General features: G+C 32.2%; 4 protein-coding genes across 5 annotated transcripts; 3 read left to right on the plus strand and 1 right to left on the minus strand.

Moving 5' to 3' along the window:
• The first annotated feature begins 1,094 nt into the window (after window positions 1-1,094).
• Window positions 1,095-1,694, plus strand: LOC130718295 (uncharacterized). The gene is made up of 2 exons (XM_057568846.1): window positions 1,095-1,383; window positions 1,504-1,694. The coding sequence occupies exons 1-2, from the start codon at window positions 1,272-1,274 to the stop codon at window positions 1,578-1,580; spliced, it is 189 nt and encodes a 62-aa protein (XP_057424829.1). The 5' UTR covers window positions 1,095-1,271; the 3' UTR covers window positions 1,581-1,694.
• A 1,978-nt stretch (window positions 1,695-3,672) lies between these two features.
• Window positions 3,673-7,491, plus strand: LOC130719479 (NAC transcription factor 32-like). The gene is made up of 4 exons (XM_057570105.1): window positions 3,673-4,107; window positions 4,837-4,974; window positions 6,097-6,189; window positions 7,210-7,491. Exons 1-4 carry the CDS (start codon window positions 3,673-3,675, stop codon window positions 7,489-7,491), a joined length of 948 nt encoding a protein of 315 aa, XP_057426088.1.
• Window positions 7,492-13,992: 6,501 nt separating this feature from the next.
• LOC130719480 (NAC domain-containing protein 41-like) lies at window positions 13,993-16,129 on the plus strand. Its single transcript, XM_057570106.1, has 4 exons — window positions 13,993-14,436; window positions 14,579-14,755; window positions 15,556-15,645; window positions 15,917-16,129. The coding sequence occupies exons 1-4, from the start codon at window positions 13,993-13,995 to the stop codon at window positions 16,127-16,129; spliced, it is 924 nt and encodes a 307-aa protein (XP_057426089.1).
• Window positions 16,130-16,425: 296 nt separating this feature from the next.
• LOC130720921 (uncharacterized) lies at window positions 16,426-18,934 on the minus strand. Of its 2 annotated transcripts, none has more exons than XM_057571629.1 (4): window positions 18,759-18,934; window positions 17,531-18,061; window positions 17,218-17,283; window positions 16,426-17,055 (listed from the first exon to the last, which is right to left on the minus strand). In XM_057571629.1, the coding sequence occupies exons 1-4, from the start codon at window positions 18,909-18,911 to the stop codon at window positions 16,996-16,998; spliced, it is 810 nt and encodes a 269-aa protein (XP_057427612.1). In that variant the 5' UTR covers window positions 18,912-18,934; the 3' UTR covers window positions 16,426-16,995. The 2 variants fall into 2 exon arrangements, 1 of the variants encoding a protein (XP_057427612.1); XR_009013290.1 differs by having other exon boundaries at window positions 17,001-17,055; window positions 17,495-18,061.
• Between the last annotated feature and the right edge of the window lie 360 nt (window positions 18,935-19,294).

Raw genomic sequence — 19,294 nt, forward strand, 5'->3', positions numbered from 1 at the left:
AGATTTTTTGTGCGCGATTATCTCCTTTAGAAAGCTTAGTACATAGTACCCACAATCTATTTCATTAGTTTGAGCAGGGCACTACAAAAAACAAATATAAATTTATATAAGTGATTTGGTAGATCTAATTGATTTCTGTAATGTAAATATACATACCTTTATCGTATTCCATTTGGCTTTGGACCATGTAATCCTCTTGTCATTGCAATTAGCACGGTAGATCATCATTGCGCTAACAAATTGAATGAAAAACTCATGATTAAATATGTTGAATAGCATTTCTAACATAGCATGATAGATCTATATGTGCTTACTTATCAAACATCTCTTTCATGACTTTGCGTTGTTTCAAACTACCATGTATAGGATCCAAGTAAAATAAGGTCCCTGTAGTGGCATTGATCACAACCAACACCCAATGTCTCCTATAAGCAAGACATGTTAAATTACCAAATAAAAAATGAAGTAACTAAGCTTCATATAAATTAATCAAGTAACTATGAATTAATATTTACAAATTTCATCCAATATTTCTCACCCTATATTGATCGGTGCAAGATATAATTGGTTTGGGTGTGCATTTGCCATAATTGTATCCGAAACATATTGGCTTTGATGGTTGACCCCAAATGTACAGTAGGCTAGAAGGCTTGCAAATTTTATTCAGTGTTTTATTTATACTATCACAGCAGCCTTAAACTTTTATTCAGTCTTCAAGCATAATGAGTATTGAGTGAGAGAGGATCAAAAATCAAACATCCTAATTGAAGAAGAACAATGAGGATTGAGTGAGTGAGGAACTGAAATAAAAAAACCTACACACTATCTTGCAAAAAACAGGGCCAGCAAAGACTTACAAGATGTTCCTAAGTCTGCTGCTAAAAAAGAAAAGCCTACCCCTCTTAGACTACATGACAGCAGACATCACTAGAGAGTGCAGGGGGAAATACATGACACATTCTCAAAACAGCAGTTTTTAAGTAAATCAGCACACAAAATTCAGTCTTTAAGTAAAAGAAAAAACAGAAAAAGAGTGACATATATAGAGTGTGGGGGGAACGAAAGCCACACCTCTTATCTCTTTGAAGATGAGGTGAATCTATCATTTGGATTTCACTCTAGATATATGTGGATAACACAATGTGACACACCCATATAGCTATATTAGGATGGTAATATATCTACCTGATTCCCCTTTAAAGAGTATTATATGAGTGTTGTCTTGATTTGAATATAATAATCTATATATAAACCCTCATGCATGTAAAATAATGCAGGTTCAAAATCTCATAGAAAGATGCATGCTGTTTCACATGAGTCAAGACCAATGCATAAAGGCACTGGCAGAACATTCAGGGATTAAACCACTTGTAACAGTTACAGGTCCTAATCTTTTCATCACTCTGAGTTTCTTCTTTAAATATCTCACTAAGTCTATATGTTGCACTTTGGGTTTCTTCTGCAACATTACTGTGTGAACTTATTAAAATTCCTTTTCTGCAGTGTGGAAAGAGTTGCAAAAGGAGAATAAGGAGTTCTTCAGAGCATATTTACAAGTTATCACTCCAAGATGTCCCTAAGTCTGCTGCTAAAAAAGAAAAGCCTACCCCTCTAAGACTACATGACAGCAGACATCACTAGAGAGTGCAGGGGGAAATACATGACAGATTCTCAAAACAGCAGTTACAAGCAAAAAATGCAGGGGAATAAACACATAGATCCAGTCCTCAGATGTTGTTTCCATACTCCAATCTGAGCAATGAAACACAACAGCACAAGGCTAGGCAAGGCAAACCAGTTCAATCTGAAAAACATAAAAACATTGGAGGGTGAAACCCCAATTACGTGATTCAATTTTGTTTTCATTATTGCAATTTTGACAACTATTCATGACTAACTGACTGCAACTTCATAGATTGTACATGTAGAGATACCAATCACTGCTATAATTTTGATTGTTCTACAATCTTGCAAGGAACGACATAACAAGAGGGAGATGAGAAAGGTACCTGTGGATGGTACTTGCAGTGAGAACGGTGACGGAGAACGGAGACGGCGTGACGGCGAACAGCTAGTGTGAACGACGAAGCGAGAGGGAGATCATTGAGAACGAGAGGAAGAGGAAGAGAGGGAAATCGTGTTCTCGTACGTGTTCTTGAACTGAAGTGAGGCGGAGGAGAAAAGGGAAATCGTGTTCGCGGAGGAGAAGAGGGAAATCGTGAGGAGAAAGATGATTTCGTTAGTGCCGGTGCAGTGTAATCTTCAACATTGTTCTCAGGTGAGTCTTTGCCACTCTCATCGAGGGTTAGGGTTCTGCTGGGGTGGAGAGTGCGTGTGGGAGGGAAAAAAAATTGGAGTGGAGCCAGATTGTTAATTTGCTGGGGTTTCGAAAAAAACATATCCTATTGCCACGGTTCCTAAAAATAATAATAAAATATTTCCCCATTTTGCCACGGTTCCGTGTATAACCGTGGCAACTGACCTTTTGCCACGGTTCCGCCTATAACCGTGGCAATTGGGGCGTGGCGAAAAGTCATTTCTGTAGTAGTGAGGCTGTTGTGCGTCATTAATGTTTGAATGTCAATTTGAATTAGAGATTAACACGTGTGATAATTAACCAATTTAAGTCACTTTAGCATTCTACAATTAATTACAATATGTAGACGGAAAAACAAACCAAAACTTCATCATGGAGAGAGGAGTTAGCGTAGTAAATTGATCAAGGTGTCTAGATTTTTTGCCCAATACCTATAAACTTTTTTTTGAGAGCAAAGAAACTTATATTGATCATTGAAATCAATCATGAGAACAATCATCTCATGTAGATATAGATAAGTCAATACAAGAAGAGAATCCCTAACCAAGCCACAGAAGCTAATGGCCCTAGAAGCCCCGAGTGCTATTTTGGGATCAAAAGCGACTTATGAGAGAGCCTCGTTAAAACCTCCCTAGGAAAAACTCAGTGGGAAAAACCCTAAAGAGGAAAAAGAGTACTCAATCATGAGCGAAAATCCAAAAACTAAACTTAGCTTTTCAAAAATAAAAATAAAGCTGTAGCACGAAGATTAGTGGAGGCTGTTGTGCGTCATTAATGTTTGAATGTCAATTTGAATTAGAGATTAACACGTGTGATAATTGATCAATTTAAGCCACTTTAGCACTCTACAATTAATTACAGTATGAAGACGGAAAAGGAAAAAAAAAACCAAAACTTCATCATGGAGGGAGGAGTTAGCCTAGTAAAAATTGATCATGGTGTCTAGATTTTTTGCCCAATACCTATAAACTTAGCTTTTCAAAAATAAAAATAAAGTTGTAGCACGAAGATTAGTGGAGGCTGTTGTGCGTCATTAATGTTTGAATGTCAATTTGAATTAGAGATTAACACGTGTGATAATTAACCAATTTAAGTCACTATAGCACTCTACAATTAATTACAATATGAAGACGGAAAAAAAAACCAAATGAGCCTGATAGAAGTTCTTCTTTTCTAATATATATTGATTGATCTTATTATCTTGCAGAATTCTGGCAATTGGAAATTAATTAAGACACAAACACATAAAATCACGAAAAGATAGGATTATATCTAATTGATATCGATTATATCTCAAAATAGGAAACTATATAGAAGATTTGTAGTAGTCATATTCTACAAGAAAATTATACTGAATGACTGCTACTAGTAGTTCAGTTTCAAGAAAGGAGTTCAATCCCACAGATGATGAACTCCTTCAATTGTTCCTTTACAACAAGGTCCACGGTAAGCCTTTGCCTGACAATGCCAACATTCTTGAATATGACTTATACGGAGAAACGAACCCATGGGAGATTTGGGAAGAGTTTGGAGACTCCAACTCGTATGGTGGTAAGGACCTTTACTTCTTCACTAAACTGAAGAAGAAGCTCGGTGCTAGCGCGCGCTCAGTTCGCACCATAGGGTTGGGTTCATGGGAAAGTGAAGGTGCTGGTAAGATTGTAGTAGCTCATAACAAACTCCTTGGAATGAAGAAACGTTTTCGGTTTGAGAAGAGTGGCACTATTGAAGATGGTAAGTGGAACATGCATGAATACAGCCTTGACTCGTCTTTGCTCACCGATTCTTCAGTAAGTGCACTACGCTCCATTATGATTCAATAGTTAGTTGATAATGCCTTGTTTATATCATGTAATAATTTTCAGTAAATCACATAATAGCTATTGAGACAGTTTGTTCATAGCATAATATCTGAATTAACTAAGTTTGATTTATTGGCAAAAGAATTCTTTTTTTTTTTGAAAGGAGAAATAGATATATAAATATAGAAGCAAAGTCAAGAAGCTTGGGAACAAACTCTCCCAAGTGAGAAAAAGAAGAGCAAAAACATAACAACAAGAACAAATAGAAAGCCAAAGGAAAAGAAAAGCTAAGCAAAACAAAACAACTTAAGCTTTTAAATAGTTGATTCACAACAATATTTTGGGTTTAATATTAGTCTCTACAAAATGACCAGTCATTGATTTTGATCCTTTAAAAAATATTCTTCGAAATATATCCTCAGTTTATGAAATTAAATATGCACTGGTTCTCGAGAGGAGCAATATCTAAAGAAAAAGTTATTTCAATAATTTTCAGTTCTCAAAATTATATTTTTAATTCTTGAATGTTGGTTATAGTCCCTCCAAGGAACTCTACATTTGAAAGAAAAAAATTCCGACCAAAATCAATAAGTCACTATGGTGTAGGAATCAAAACATATTAAACCCTATAATATTCTCAATGTTGACCTTCTATTATAAACTAAATTATTGTTTGTACCAAAAAAATCTAAATTATTGTATCCTTGTCGCTTGTAGGCCGTAAATCATGTTCTATGTAGATTTAGAAAGAATTTTGGAAATAATACTCGTAAAAGAAGTACGAGCAAACAAAATATGACAGACACTACGAAAAGGAGGACATTGGCTCTAGAACTTGCAGCTACCACGGAATCTGTACGTACTGTGTTATATATTTTACAATTAAGAATTATTGATTAGGAGGATGGGTGATTCTTTAAGTGTTGATTTCAATGGTGGAACGTTCAATTTTCCTGAAAATTTTCATTTTTAGGAAACACAAAGATACTCGATCAATGTTTTTGATGTGAACTATATTTGGGATTTTAGAAATATTATTTTTATTTATAAATTTTATGATAATTAATAACTAGATATTTTTTTGAACATTAATAACTAGATATATATTTCAGAATATTTAGATTATTTATGACGTTGCTATATTTTAAATCATATTTTGAGAAGATGATGAATTTTTTTTGGAAATTCAGAAAATGATGAAATGTAATCTTTGATAAGAGGCTTTTTTTTGAAACATCTTTGATAAGAGGTTAACTTTAGGAAGTTTACATTTGATTAACATTAAGTATTTAACTATGGCCCGTCAAGAAAAAGTATTTAACTATTTTTTTTTACCGTAAAAAAGTATTTAACTATGATTTATCTGAATTTTTTTTTTTGAATTATCGTAAATTTCATATCAATATATCATAATATTATTTTTAATATTAAAAAATAATCATGTGTCTTCATAATATTTTAGTCCTTAAATGATAGCTCAAGTGGTAAGAGCTATGAGACATGTGGGTTGGGTGGGGAGGTCATGGGATCAATCTCATGCGGGTGCAATTTATCTTTTCGATGTACAAAAAAAAATGTTTTATATGAGAATTGTTATTCAGATCCCCCACCCCTATTTAGACCCCCAAAAATATGGGAAATGTCTAAAATACCCTTAATGAAAAAAAAAATTTGAAAAATACCCCTCCCTTCATCCTCACCTTCTTCCTAATGCTTTGTTGAACCCCCCCCCTCACCCCCCTCTCACCACATACTCTTTCTTCTTCCAAACCCACTCTCTACTTCCCACATTGTTGCCGGCCACCGCCTCCACCACCCACGCCACCGCTGCTGTCGTCCTCACCCAACACCATCACGAACGTCGCCACCGCCATCGTCGTTGTCAGATTATACTGTAAGAATTAACATGAAGTTTATTAATGTAACAATGACAGATGTAATATAATCTTAGTTTATGTTTCTGTTGTGTTGAAGTAGTTTATGTTTCTGTTGGAGTTCTTGTCTCTGTCAAGTTTCTGTAAAAACTCGCACTACGGAACTGCGTCCACCACGCACGCTCAGGGTGCGATGGTAACATATTTGAAAACAGCGACTCATATCACGCTCTTTGTAACTGCGCGACTAACGCACTTCACTAAGGGTGCATATGTGTCTCTCCTATGTATAGTCAGACACTGGACATCAACTCTGACCTTAATTAATCGCACCTTCAACATGCGCCTGCAACGCATATTGAAGGAGCGTCTACGTCGCTCAGTGGGCAGGTGCGAGGGAAACGCACTACAAGGGTGCGTTCGAAAGGGGTACTTTCGGGTTTCAAAAATTTCCTTCGGTCTAAATAGGGGTGGGGGGGGGGGTCCGAATAACAATGCCCTTATATTTTAATGATTCTAAATACAACATATATGTGCTCGTAGGATAGCTCAAGTGGTAAGAGTTAGGAACATATGAGTTGGGTAGAAGGAGGTCCAATGATCGATTCCGCAGCGTGCAATTTATCTTTTCGATGTAAAAAAATACAATATATATATATATATATATATTTCTCATTCATCTTAAGCATTGTTTTCTTACATTCCATTTTACAAGACATAAATAATTATGATAATAAAATTTTGCTTGGGAAATATATTTTCAAAGAACCAAAATGTCATCAAGAGAGTAGAGACAACATGGAGGTATATAATTATGCTATTAAAATTCAATTTATAGTGCAAAGAATCGTGCCTCCAATCACATATGTCCCTTTTTTATTTTAAAAATATTTTTAAATTAAAAATTAATTACTAATGGATTCTAATTAATTGTCGGTGCATGGTAATTAAATTATTTTTTACAATAAATTGACTTTAGAAAGTTTATATTGACTCAGACAAAGTTTTAGTTAAATCATCCTAGTCGTATGTAAACCAGTGATATTTAAAATAAAGTGAAAAAATGCGAAATTTATAGCTTATTTATCTTTAATATCATTGGTCCATATATGACTAGTTCAATTTAACCCAAACTTTACTTGCATCCATTAGACAATCTCGTATTTTATCATTCATCTTATTCTTAAGTCTCATTCACTTATATTCTATTTTGCAGGACAAAAAGAATAATGATAATAAAATTTCCTTGGGTGAAGATATTTCCCAAGTACCAAAAATCTATACAGAAAGTAGAGACAAGACCGAGGTGGTTAAAACTATCACTGCAGATGGAGATTTCACCATGTCTTGGCCAGAGTTATTTGCAATGCAGTTGAGATTGGGATGCTCGATCGAAGAGGAAGAAATCAACATGCTTCCTAATACATTCTGCAAGGACTTGTTATTGGAAAATATTGATATTAACTTCATCGATACCAGTAATAATGGAGACAAATAGGTGAGTATTGGATCATATAGGAGGAATACAAAATAAAAGCCTAATGTTTGCTTAAATTAAGTAAATGTCAAAAGAAAGGAGACTTTCTTATAAAATTCATGGGTAATCTAGGAAACTTAATATTTTATTTTTATAGTAACTACTTTCTTTAATCCTCGAAAATTAAGTGAATGTGATTAATAAATTGGGAGAGAGGTAGAGAGTAATCATTTTAGCGAGCAAGCAATCTAATTACGAATTAGTGTGCATGTTAAAATAATTTATTTACTTATGCAATCAATATCAATATCAATCAATCAATATCAATATCAATATCAATATCAATATCATCAATATATATTAGAAAAGAAGAACTCCCATCAGGCTGATTTAGTAACGTGTCATTCCCACGTTAATTCTTAGTGACGTGTCATTCTCACGTTAATTCTCATAAAAAAAATTCCACGTGTCATTCTCAGGTTAGTTCTCATAAAAAAACACATTATTAAATTTTAGATTTGATTAGGATTTAGGTTGTTTATTTCATGATTTTATATTAATTTATCTTATTATTTAATTTTAGAGTATTAATTAATTTTTATTGTATTTTTATTGAACTTTCGGATTTTTAATTAATTCAGGATTTTATGAGTTTTTATTGTGATTTGCCAGATTTTGATAGTTTTTATCTATCTTTATTTATTACCTTTTTAAATTTTAGATTTGATTATGATTTAGGTTGTTTATTTCTTGATTTTATCTTAATTTATCTTATTATTTTATCTTATTTTAACTTATAAATTTAAACTTGATATCCAATTAACTAAAAAAGATTCCAAGCATTACATATAATACATATTTCGTATTTTCTATGTTTTTGTTGTATATTATAAAAAAGACATCACATATAATACATATTTCGTATTTTATATGTTTTTGTTGTATATTAAAAAAAGTTCAATATCTATTTGATTTTGAAAATAAAAACATGATTTTAAAATACTGAAATTTCTATATCTTTTTCGAAATTTCTATTATGTATTTTTTTGAATTTTTTTATATTGTTATAAAAATTATAGGGAATATTAATTTTAAAATTTTAATTATTTTTGAATTAAAATTTGAATTACTTAAAATATATACAAAATAAAAAAAATTGAAAAGTTAAAAATTAAAAATACTGATGTTGTAAATTAAAAAAAAATCAATATATATTTGATTTAGAAAATAAAAAAAATGATTTTGAAAAAATCAAAATAAAACTAATAATGATGGTTTAAATAACAAATCAATATTTATTTAATTTGTAATTATTTATTTGCGTATCATACCCATTTCTAAACCAATCTAATACGGTATTTATTAATTTTTAATGAATTATAATCTCAGCACTACGTATTTTATTTTTATATTGTAGATCATGAGAATATATATTATTATTTGAAATTCAGGATGATTTGAATATATTGTACTTGTAGATACTACAAAAAAAATTATAGTATCTATTTAAATAGTGATAATATCTATTTAAATAGAGATATGTTTAGATAGATTTAGTTTTTTTTTATCTCTTTGTTAGATTAATAATAAACTAAATCTTAACAGATATTTAACAGAGTCCTTCTAGATTTTTAAATTTTAGATTTGATTAGGATTCAGGTTTTTTATTTCTTGATTTTATCTTAATTTATTTTTGATTTATTTTTAGAGTATTAATTAATTTTTATTGAATTTTTGGATTTTTAATTAATTCAGGATTTTATGAGTTTTTATTTTGATTTGCTAGATTTTTGTAGTTTTTATCTATCTTTATTTATTACGTTTCTAAATTTTAGATTTATTTGTGAAAGATGCATGGAAGGATTACACGGGTGGCCATTAAATGACATGAATGGTCAGTATAAATTCATGAGTAAGCATTTACAGTTATGGAATATGCTGATTTACAATTTCTGGTCGACAAGATTTTCATTACATACACTCTGTTTATTGAAGCATGAGCCAATATTCTATTTTATCCGTCTATAGCCATTCAGAATAGGACTAACTTCCTATCAATATTTGTTTTTCATAACATCACTTTGACTATTGAATACGGGCAAACTTTGTGACACATTATATTAATATCATATGATAGACATAAATAGGCAATCAAATGGGTGGGAACCCATTAAAGATGCCTTTTTAGAGATGATTTAGTCTATCTACCATGAAATATCTTTAAGTTTTTCTAAAAGCATATCAGTACAGTTTAGAACCTGTGGATGATACTAAACATTTTTATAAAGCTCATCATGTACCAACCTCTATTTTTCCTTGGAGTGATTGGCACTATATTTGACTCTCTCACTTTGGATACTCATTCGATTTGATTTCAAACATAAAAAAGATGGGAGCTCTTCCCCTTGATTTTCTAACGATGATAGCAATGTCTTGCATGCTTCCACTTGCTGGATTTGAGCTACTCTTCAAGAGGTAATTTTAGCTCTTCCCCTGACTTTCTAATGGACTTACATTTTTTATTTGAGTTCTTACAAGATTTCTTTCCCATGATTATTATGATTAGTCCAGTGATTTATTGTGTTGCAGTATCTGACTGTGTCGTGATAAGGGTTATGGTAGTCTAAACCTAGATTTGTTGTTTTACCCCCTTCACTATAACGTTTGCACCCTTCGCTGCAATAAATGAGATTGTTAACCGGAAATAGACTAAACAAGTCAAAGTTGTAAACAATCTCATTGTTAACCGGAAATAGATTTGTTTTAAAAGTTAACTAATGAATTTTCTGTACTAAACAAGCTGAAAAAGACTGTTACTAATTTTTGCTTAATATTCTATATTTTTTTACTCAGTTTCTAATATTTTTTACTTGAATTTCAAATGAGGACTCCCAACAAGGGAATAAATCTTGAGATTTAAACAAATGATCTCTAAGGAAATGATTTTCATGGATTTTATTGTTATATGCAGGTTTTGTGTACTACCAAATGAGATACATCTCTATTAATGATTGTAAGTGAATTTTCTTGGAAGATTGAGATTCTTCAAGTGGGGAAGGTGCAGTGACATGTGAAGCTTAATCTCCAATAGACTGTTAGCACATAACCTTAAAGATTAATTATTTTTTGTTACTTATTAATTGTATAGCATTTACTACTCATTGTATAGGCTGGTGAGTGTGTTGTTTTTGTACTCACACTGATGGATTTGATAAGATAACGGTGCCAAAAAATAAGGGTCATGGACATACACACATATTTATTGGTTATAAAAAATGAACTTTGGTGATGTAGGTCATACTCTACTAATAAAAAAACCCGCCAAGATTGGGATTTGGAGATCTAAGTCAATTCAATTGATATGTTTTTGTTTAATATGTTGTCAATTCCTTATATCTATGATTTGTGCTATTGTCTTCATATTCACGAAGAATGTGAAACGAGTTCCTGTTGATTTGGATCAGACTTATAAGAGAAATCTTTATATCCACTTTGCTTAGGATTTCTAACTCTTCTATTTCATCCGTTGTTTAATATATTTTTAATAATCAATGTATCAATTGATGTATCAAATACGATAGACATATTCCTCGTGCAACGCGCGGGTAAAAAACACTAGTATATTAAAAAAGAAGAACTTTCATCAGACTGATTTAATGACATGTCACTCTCACGTTAATTCTTAGTAACGTGTCATTCTCATAAAAAAAATTCCACGTGTCATTCTTAGGTTAATTCTCATAAAAAATACATTTTTAAATTTTAGATTTGATTAGGATTTAGGTTGTTTATTACTTGATTTTATCTTAATTTATTTTTGATTTATTTTTAGAGTATTAATTAATTTTTATGGTATTTTTATTGAATTTTCTATTGAGGTTAGGCTTTTAAAACTGGTGCTATCCTTTCTTATATGCTAAACGCCTAAACCAATGTTCTAACAATAAATTGATTTCCTTGCCTTCCCTGAAAACATTTGACATGAATTTATCTGTAGGTATAGAATGACAATGAGGTGCATACCTCTTTCTGACTACACTCTCTGATGCTCAGCTAGCTGACGATGAAACATGATTGATGACTCAAGATCTTATCTTGCTCTCATTTCAAGTAAGCCATGAAACATGTGAGACCAGTACTCATGGAGGTTTTTCTCAGTCCATTATATGTATATATTCACCAGATAAGAGATAGAGATTGTGTGTTACGTTTAGTGTTGCACAACTGTGATGCATATATAGTTTTACTGACTTAGTTCATCAATTCTACATCTATCTATCATCATTACATATATTAAAAGTTACTTTTCGAAGGCAATATTAGATTTTATAATTAATCATTGTTCTACTATGGTTCAATTAATCAAACTTTAGTGTGATTGGAAGTCTTGCTTGCATGAGTGTGTAATTATCACATTATGATTTAGTATCAGCATCTGTTTTTGATTTGGTTATTATACTTTCAACAACAGTGCTGCATAAAGCAAAGAGTTTTTTTAGCCGTTCAACAAATATAATGGGTCTAAAATTGCTAGAGGGGTTTTCTTCCATTCATCTTCTTTAGTAGCATGTGATTAGTTTCCCCTTGCAAATAGATCTGATTGGTTATGAAAACCACTGGAAGGCCATAGCCAAAAAGTGGCTTCAATTCATTCTTTCTTTGGCTTTCATATCTATCTGCAAATTTGATTGCTATCTTTGCACTATCATAGCTAGATTGATGTTGCACATATTGTTATTATGTTTGGTGGTCTTTAGTCTATCCTACTCTAACATGTCTATTATCTCATTTCATGAATTCTTGAATTTCTGTGACTTAGAATGCAGAGACGGCAGGAAGCTGCTGATTTGGAAGCAAGTTTCATTTGAATTAGCATGAGTTCATATTAATTCATGTTAAAGTTGGTCAACAAACAGGAATAACACCTAGGATTGCTGCTGATTTGGAAGCAAGTTTCATTTGATTTTTTAATTAGAAATAAATATTTTAACGATTTAAATTCAGAATGTGATACCTTCTTACTTCATGAAGTGCTTTTTCATATGATGCGGGTGAAAGGCACAGAGCCAAAGAACAGACTCTGGTTGGAGTGAAAACAAAATTTGCATATGATGTTAAGTACTGTGTAGAATTTGTGAGTGTTTGTGGATGATTTAAATGAAGATTTTTCTTTCTTATGAGATTGGACTTTTTAATCCTTATCCACACCATTCGAAATTTCCATTATTAATACTATTATTTTCGACACTTATGTCACTGACAAATAATAATTAGGTTCTGATGTAATGTATATTCTTCATAATGGAGAATTAAGTAGTTGTTTTTAAGAGTCTTTTATGTATAATTTAGATGCAAACAGTATGCACTCAGCTATCACTTGAGCACTAGAGCAAGTAAAGGGAGCATACTACGACTGCTTTACTATTCTGAATTTTTCTATTTGTGACAAAGTGTTACTTCTTTGAGGCTTGGCAAGGTTGGTATTTCAATGTCCATTTGGGTAACGGTTCATGAGTTTAGTTTTTTCTGTTGGGGGCTAAATGTATTATAAAGAGCTTAAAAGCTTTTATATATAGGAGGAATGTTTTACATGAAAATACTTCTACACAAAAATAAATGTTAATAAGATTTCAACGGATTTTTTTTTTTTTGCTTACAAGAAAAACATAATATAATATAGTTTGATGTTAAATTTTTACTACATAATCGTATAGTCCATTTTAATTTTTTTGTACAAATTATTATAGGAGTTAAATATATTTTAACAAGAAAGTACCTTCATTGTTAAATCTAATAAAAAAATAAATTTTATATAACTTATGTATTTTTTTCGTAACTTTTAAAATAATTTTAGGTGAAAATTTAGTAAAAGTTTTGTGAAAGTTTGAAGATTGTGTGATATTCGTTGTGGTTTTGTTTTGTGTTGTGTTCACATTTTTTTAGTCTCTTAATTTTAAAAGGTAAAAAAATTGGAAATTTTTAGTATATCAATTTTAATATGAATATACATATCTAAATAATAAGAACAAAATTCACCGTGCAACGCACGGGTAAGAAACACTAGTAAGAAATAGTTTTATTTTCAAACTAGTGTTTTAATTTTTTTATTAAACGAACACATTAGGTTCAATTGAAAAAATTATGAATTACTTCTCAAGATATTGGACTTATCACAGTCCTTCTCAGTATCCTCCCGAATTCCCTTTGAAATAGTAATGATACGGTAAATTGCGAAAACCATCAGTAATTTTTATAAAATCTTTTTATTTTCTTGAGTTCAAGAATTGACCGTTGGATTTAGTTATTCACAACAATTCGATTACAGAAAATCAAAAAAAGATAGGATATATATATATGTAATCTTTTTTTACCAGAAGATAGAATATATATAATCGATATCAAAGATTGTGAAAATGTTTAGAAGATTTACAACGGCCTTAAAAAAACACAACAGTTTTCCCAATATAAATTTTACTTTGTTCCGGATTATGTCTCAAAATTTCAAAAGAAAATTTTTACTCAATGGCTCCTGCTAGTTTACTTTCAAGAAATGAGTTCAAGCCCACAGATGATGAACTCCTCCAATTGTTCCTCTACAACAAGGTTCTCGGTAAACCCTTGCCTGAAAACGCCACCATTCTTGAATGTGACTTGTACGGTGAGCAAAACCCATGGGAGATTTGGGAACAATTCGGAGACTCCAACTCATACGGTGGAAAGGACCTTTACTTCTTCACCACGCTAAAGAAGAAGACCGGTGCTCGCGCACGCTCGGTTCGCACCATTGGGTTGGGTACATGGGAATGTGAAGATGTTGGCAAGATCATACTGGCTCCTAATGACCGCCACAGCAAACCCCTCGGCATGAAGAAACGTTTTCGGTTTGAGAAGAGTGGCACTGAAGAAGATGGAAGATGGATCATGCATGAGTACAGTCTTGACTCGTCTTTGCTCCCTGATTCTTCAGTAAGTACCATGCCCTATGCTCCATTATACTGTGTTCTTGCATGATTAGTAAAATCTGATCACCTATTAGCTTAGGCTTTTGAATGTTTTAAATTAATTTTGACACTAACTTATTGTATCCATGTTGATTGCTTAATTGCAGGCCAATAATCAGGTTCTATGTAGATTTAGAAAGAATTTGGCACGTAATATTAAACCTAAGAAGAGTCGGAAGGGAAGTACAAGCCAACAAGAGACTGAAGAGAGGAAGACGAGGGTTAATGACAAGAAAAGGAAGATCATGGTTCTTGAACATGGAGCTACCCCAGAATCTGAATCTGTAAGTTCCATGTTAATTTTTTTTTACAAATTATGTTGCTTTATTAATTACGACTGAGTGATTCTGAAAGGATTGATTTTCAATTATGGAGTTTTCATGAATTTTTTTCATGTTTAAAATTTAGTTACTGTGAATTGTATTTAGGATTGGCTATGTTATTATTATAATTATTTATTTTAGGATTTCATATTTTATTTTTTTATATTATTCCTCTACTGGTCTATCCAAAATCCCAAATCCTTATTTACCTTTCCCTGTATTCAGTTTGGTCTAAAAAGTCCTAATTATACTGATTTGTTTTTCTTGCAAGTAATTTGTGATGATCAACACATGTCAGAGCTTACAGTAAAACTGTCAATAATTACTATTTAACAGAAGTTTTAAAATGACTTTGTCTTTATAGTGTTTTAGATTTCAATGATTCTTAATACTCCCTCCGTTCCTAATCTTTTGTTGTTTTAACTTTTGACCTAAATTCCAAAACTTTTGTTGTTTTACAAATCCAATGCATTTTTTCTCAATTTATTCCATATATACCCTCATTTAATACTATACCTCTCACCTACCACCTCTTATTTTCACCAATCAAAATCATAACAAATTTCTTAACCAATAACTATAATTCTCTCTCTTCACTATAAGAGAACATTAAATAGGGGTGCTTATGTCAACAAATATATCAATGATTGCACTCTTAAACAATGTGCATAACCTTAAACAACAAAAGATCAGGAACGGAGGGAGTACAATCTATAGATATTGATTATACTAAACACTGGTCTCTACACTATATTTTGCAGAACATTATTAATAACAATAATGAAGTTTCATTGGAGAAAGATAGTTGCGAAGAACTAAGAGCCCATCCAGAGAATGGAGACAATATAAAGGTATAGTATTATTTATGATATTGATTGAAATGTTGCAATTTTGTCAGAGGTTGACTTTAGGGAGAAAAATATGATTAAATTTAAGTATTTAATTAGGATTTGTCTTGAATTTTAATTAATTTAGATTTTAGAGTTATAATGAATTTCATTTACATATGTTATTAAATTAGATATTTTATAATTAAATAAAAAAAAAATTGTGCTCATTCATAGTGTTTTAACCAATGTATGTATATTGATCATTCATTCTCTCTTGCCTTATATTTTGTAGGACATTATTATTAATGATAATAAAGTTTGGTTGGAGAAGGATATTTGCCAAGTACCAAAAAGTCATCTTGAGAATGGAGGCAAGAATGAGGTGGTTGAAAATACCGAAGGAAATGAGTCTGAATTAGAGGAAGAAGATGAAGATGGAGATCCCACAATGACTTGGCCTGAATTGTTTGCACTGCAGTTGAGAACGGGACGCTGGGACCCATAGGAAGAAATCCTCATGCTTCCCAATACATTCTACAATGAATTGTTATTTTGAAAATTTTGATGTTAAGTTCATAGAGACTGTTAATAACAACAATGAATAGTCTTTGCATTAGATTAATAGTATAGTTGATTCAATTTAAAGAAGCTTCTCATTCATTACCAAATCCTCTGTAATTTTATTTTCGTTCTATTTGATTGTTGAGGGGTACATACTTCATTTTACCACATCTAATGACAACGAATGCATCAAGTTGAGAACTGAATTGCTGGTCACAAACATTTTACATGTCCACGATCTAAAACTTGAAAAATGACGAGAAATTACTACGAAAATTTCTAATATGAACTGAAAACTTTCCAAACACCATCATCTACCCACACAGATCCTTCAAGAGGATGATAGTAAAACAATATCTTACACTTTTTACAAAACATAATTGAAAGTCAGACCCCATGTAATCTATTGAATCTCACGTGAATTTCAATAACGAAAAAATGGGGTTGAAATGAGTGGTAGAATGCCTTGCTACAATTTTTTACCTTGCAATAGGTAAGGCACTATGTCCCTCAGCTTGAAGATCAAGCAACAGCCAAGTAGAATTGTAAGGATAGTTCAGTCAAGACAGAGAAAAACTACGAGAATGACTTGAGGCACAATCACCCACCTGATGTGAGATTATGAGCCCGTCTGGATTATTGGAGCTTATCTACGAGAAAAAAAATACACTAGATAAGCTCCAATAAGAGCTCTATGTTTTGCATTTAAACGAGTTCTATATTACTCCATTGCAATATGCATTTTCAGCTAACCGGACGTGCTTGAGAAAAAGAAGATATCCACTGTAATCCACATCAGAGTCTTTCAATTTAGTGGTCATCTTCATCAGTTCCGGGGCAGTTGGACAAAAGGGCATCCCTTGATTCATACTGAAGAAATAAGGAGAGAAAAAATACACAATCCAAAAATGAAGTTAGAGGATTCTTAATTGGTATTGGATAAGCAATTCCATCCTTTAAAACCATCTGAAAACAGTTTTGAGTTACAACTAAACACCGAAACACATATAGATCAATCTTGGGTTTACTTACTTTGCATCCACAAAAGAGGCAATAGTCAAACTCATCCCTCAGTTTCATCAAAACATCGTGCAAGCCCTGCATCCATTACAAAGTCATCATCAATGTCACAACTCACAACCAATACAAACATTGATTAAGTAATTTCAATAAGACTATGCTTGTGAAAAAAAAAAATAGATGAACTGCAATCATTCCTGAATAAGTAAACATGAAAAAACTATAAATAATGAACACATAAAGCACCTAAAAACTTGATTTTATTTTAGCATGCAACTTAAATGAATACCAGAATTTTGAGGGAAAAATATATGACGTTTCACACCTCTTCTGTTATTTCTTCCTCTTCTTCTTCTTCACCCTCTGCATCATCCTCATTCTTTGGTGGCTCCTCAACTTCCCTATTCTCCAATTGGTCAAGGGCAGCCTTTGCCTTGTTGAAATTAACTATAATTCTCCTACTCTGCCATCTTGACTTCAGCCTTGTCCCAAATTCTTCCATTAAGTCCTGCTCGTTCCTCCTTTTTTTTTCATACATGATTTCTTCCTTTTTTCTCTTCTCCTTGTGGGGATCTTCTAACCCTATACCTGCTCGTGACCGTCGAATTTCAATCCCCACTGGTTCAGCCCTGCCCGAGCCTTGCTTGCCGAGGGCAGAACCTGGAGTATAACCCATCTGTTTGAGCATTTTAAACCCAATGTTTGATTGTGGTATTGGAGCTTCCACTTTCGCTATTGTTTGTTCATCCTCCACTTGTTGCTTTCGTTCTCTTTCAAGCTTTCTACGTTCTTGCCAATTAAGAGTTTTCAACTTGCTCTTTGAAGAGTTGACTAAAGGATCATTCTTGTTAGGAACCTGCATAAAGGGAGTTACCAGCTTATCACTTTCTAATTGTATTGTTCCTGTAAATTGTTATGTTAAAGGCTAAAGCCATGTACGCATCTCATAATGTTCCCATTCATTTTCTTAATACAAGAGTTTAAAAAAACAGGATAAATCTTTGAAAAGGTAAAGGTAAACAAAATAACTCTTATTTGAAGTTCATTTACTAATTGAAACTTGTCTGAGGTTGAAGAACCCAGTAACCATGCTTCACTTTTGGACTAAATACTCAAATTCCTCCTTCCAAAGTTTAAAAATAGACATTAGTTTAGTCACTCAAAGCATCTTTGGACATCAATTTGATCCCTAATTTTATGTTTATTGATATCCTGTGCAGTGTGCATCTTTTGAGGACTAATTCTAAGTACTCACTCACTCTTATTTTTTTTTTTTCAGAGAATAGAGCTGATATGCTTGGTCTATGCAGAATTGCAAGCAAAACAGACTAATTTGCAGATAAAAAAAGAGACTAAAATCTAATATACACATGCATCATAGGTTTCTGCAAATAAAAATCAAATTAAATTATCTCCCTTGAACATCAAGCACTATGTTTTTCATCAAAACTTAAACCTAAGCTCAAATTTGCAGACTGAATTGCGAGGTCATGAATCTCTTGATCTCTTAAACAGAAGAAACTAATTGCAAGACGGGAAATGAAGAGAGTTACCATTTGGGATGAAGATTTCGGAGGGTGAAGAGCTTCGGAAGGAAGAAAGAGAGAGAGATCAGCCATGTAGTCATCATCTTGTTCTTCGTTTCCCTGTGCTCCGTCGTTGCTCTGCCCGTTCGTCGCTGATTCAGCCATGGTGAGCAATGGCATTGCCACTATGGGCTTGGAAAGACACACAGGCGGGTGATGAACGTGTGCAACTCACGATGGGTCTCAACCAGCCCACGTAGTTCCTTCACTTGGGCCCAACAAAAAAGTCCAAGACCAGATTTTTGTTTTGAATAGATATATATTGATAGAAAAAATATATTAAAACTTGACAAATGAATATATGTTGAAAAGATGTTATCCATGAATTTTGGTCAATATTAGGAATAGGAATTGTTAGGAATCTACAAAAAAATTCCTGTAATGGACAAGATAACTATTTGTAAAAAAAATCATATGAATTAAGAGGTATGAACAATAATCATATATGAATTTTCAATTTGAAAAATAAGTACAAAATTATTTTTGAAACAATAATCTTACTA

Source organism: Lotus japonicus, chromosome 5, assembly GCF_012489685.1.
Source record: "Lotus japonicus ecotype B-129 chromosome 5, LjGifu_v1.2".
Lineage (NCBI taxonomy): Eukaryota > Viridiplantae > Streptophyta > Magnoliopsida > Fabales > Fabaceae > Lotus > Lotus japonicus.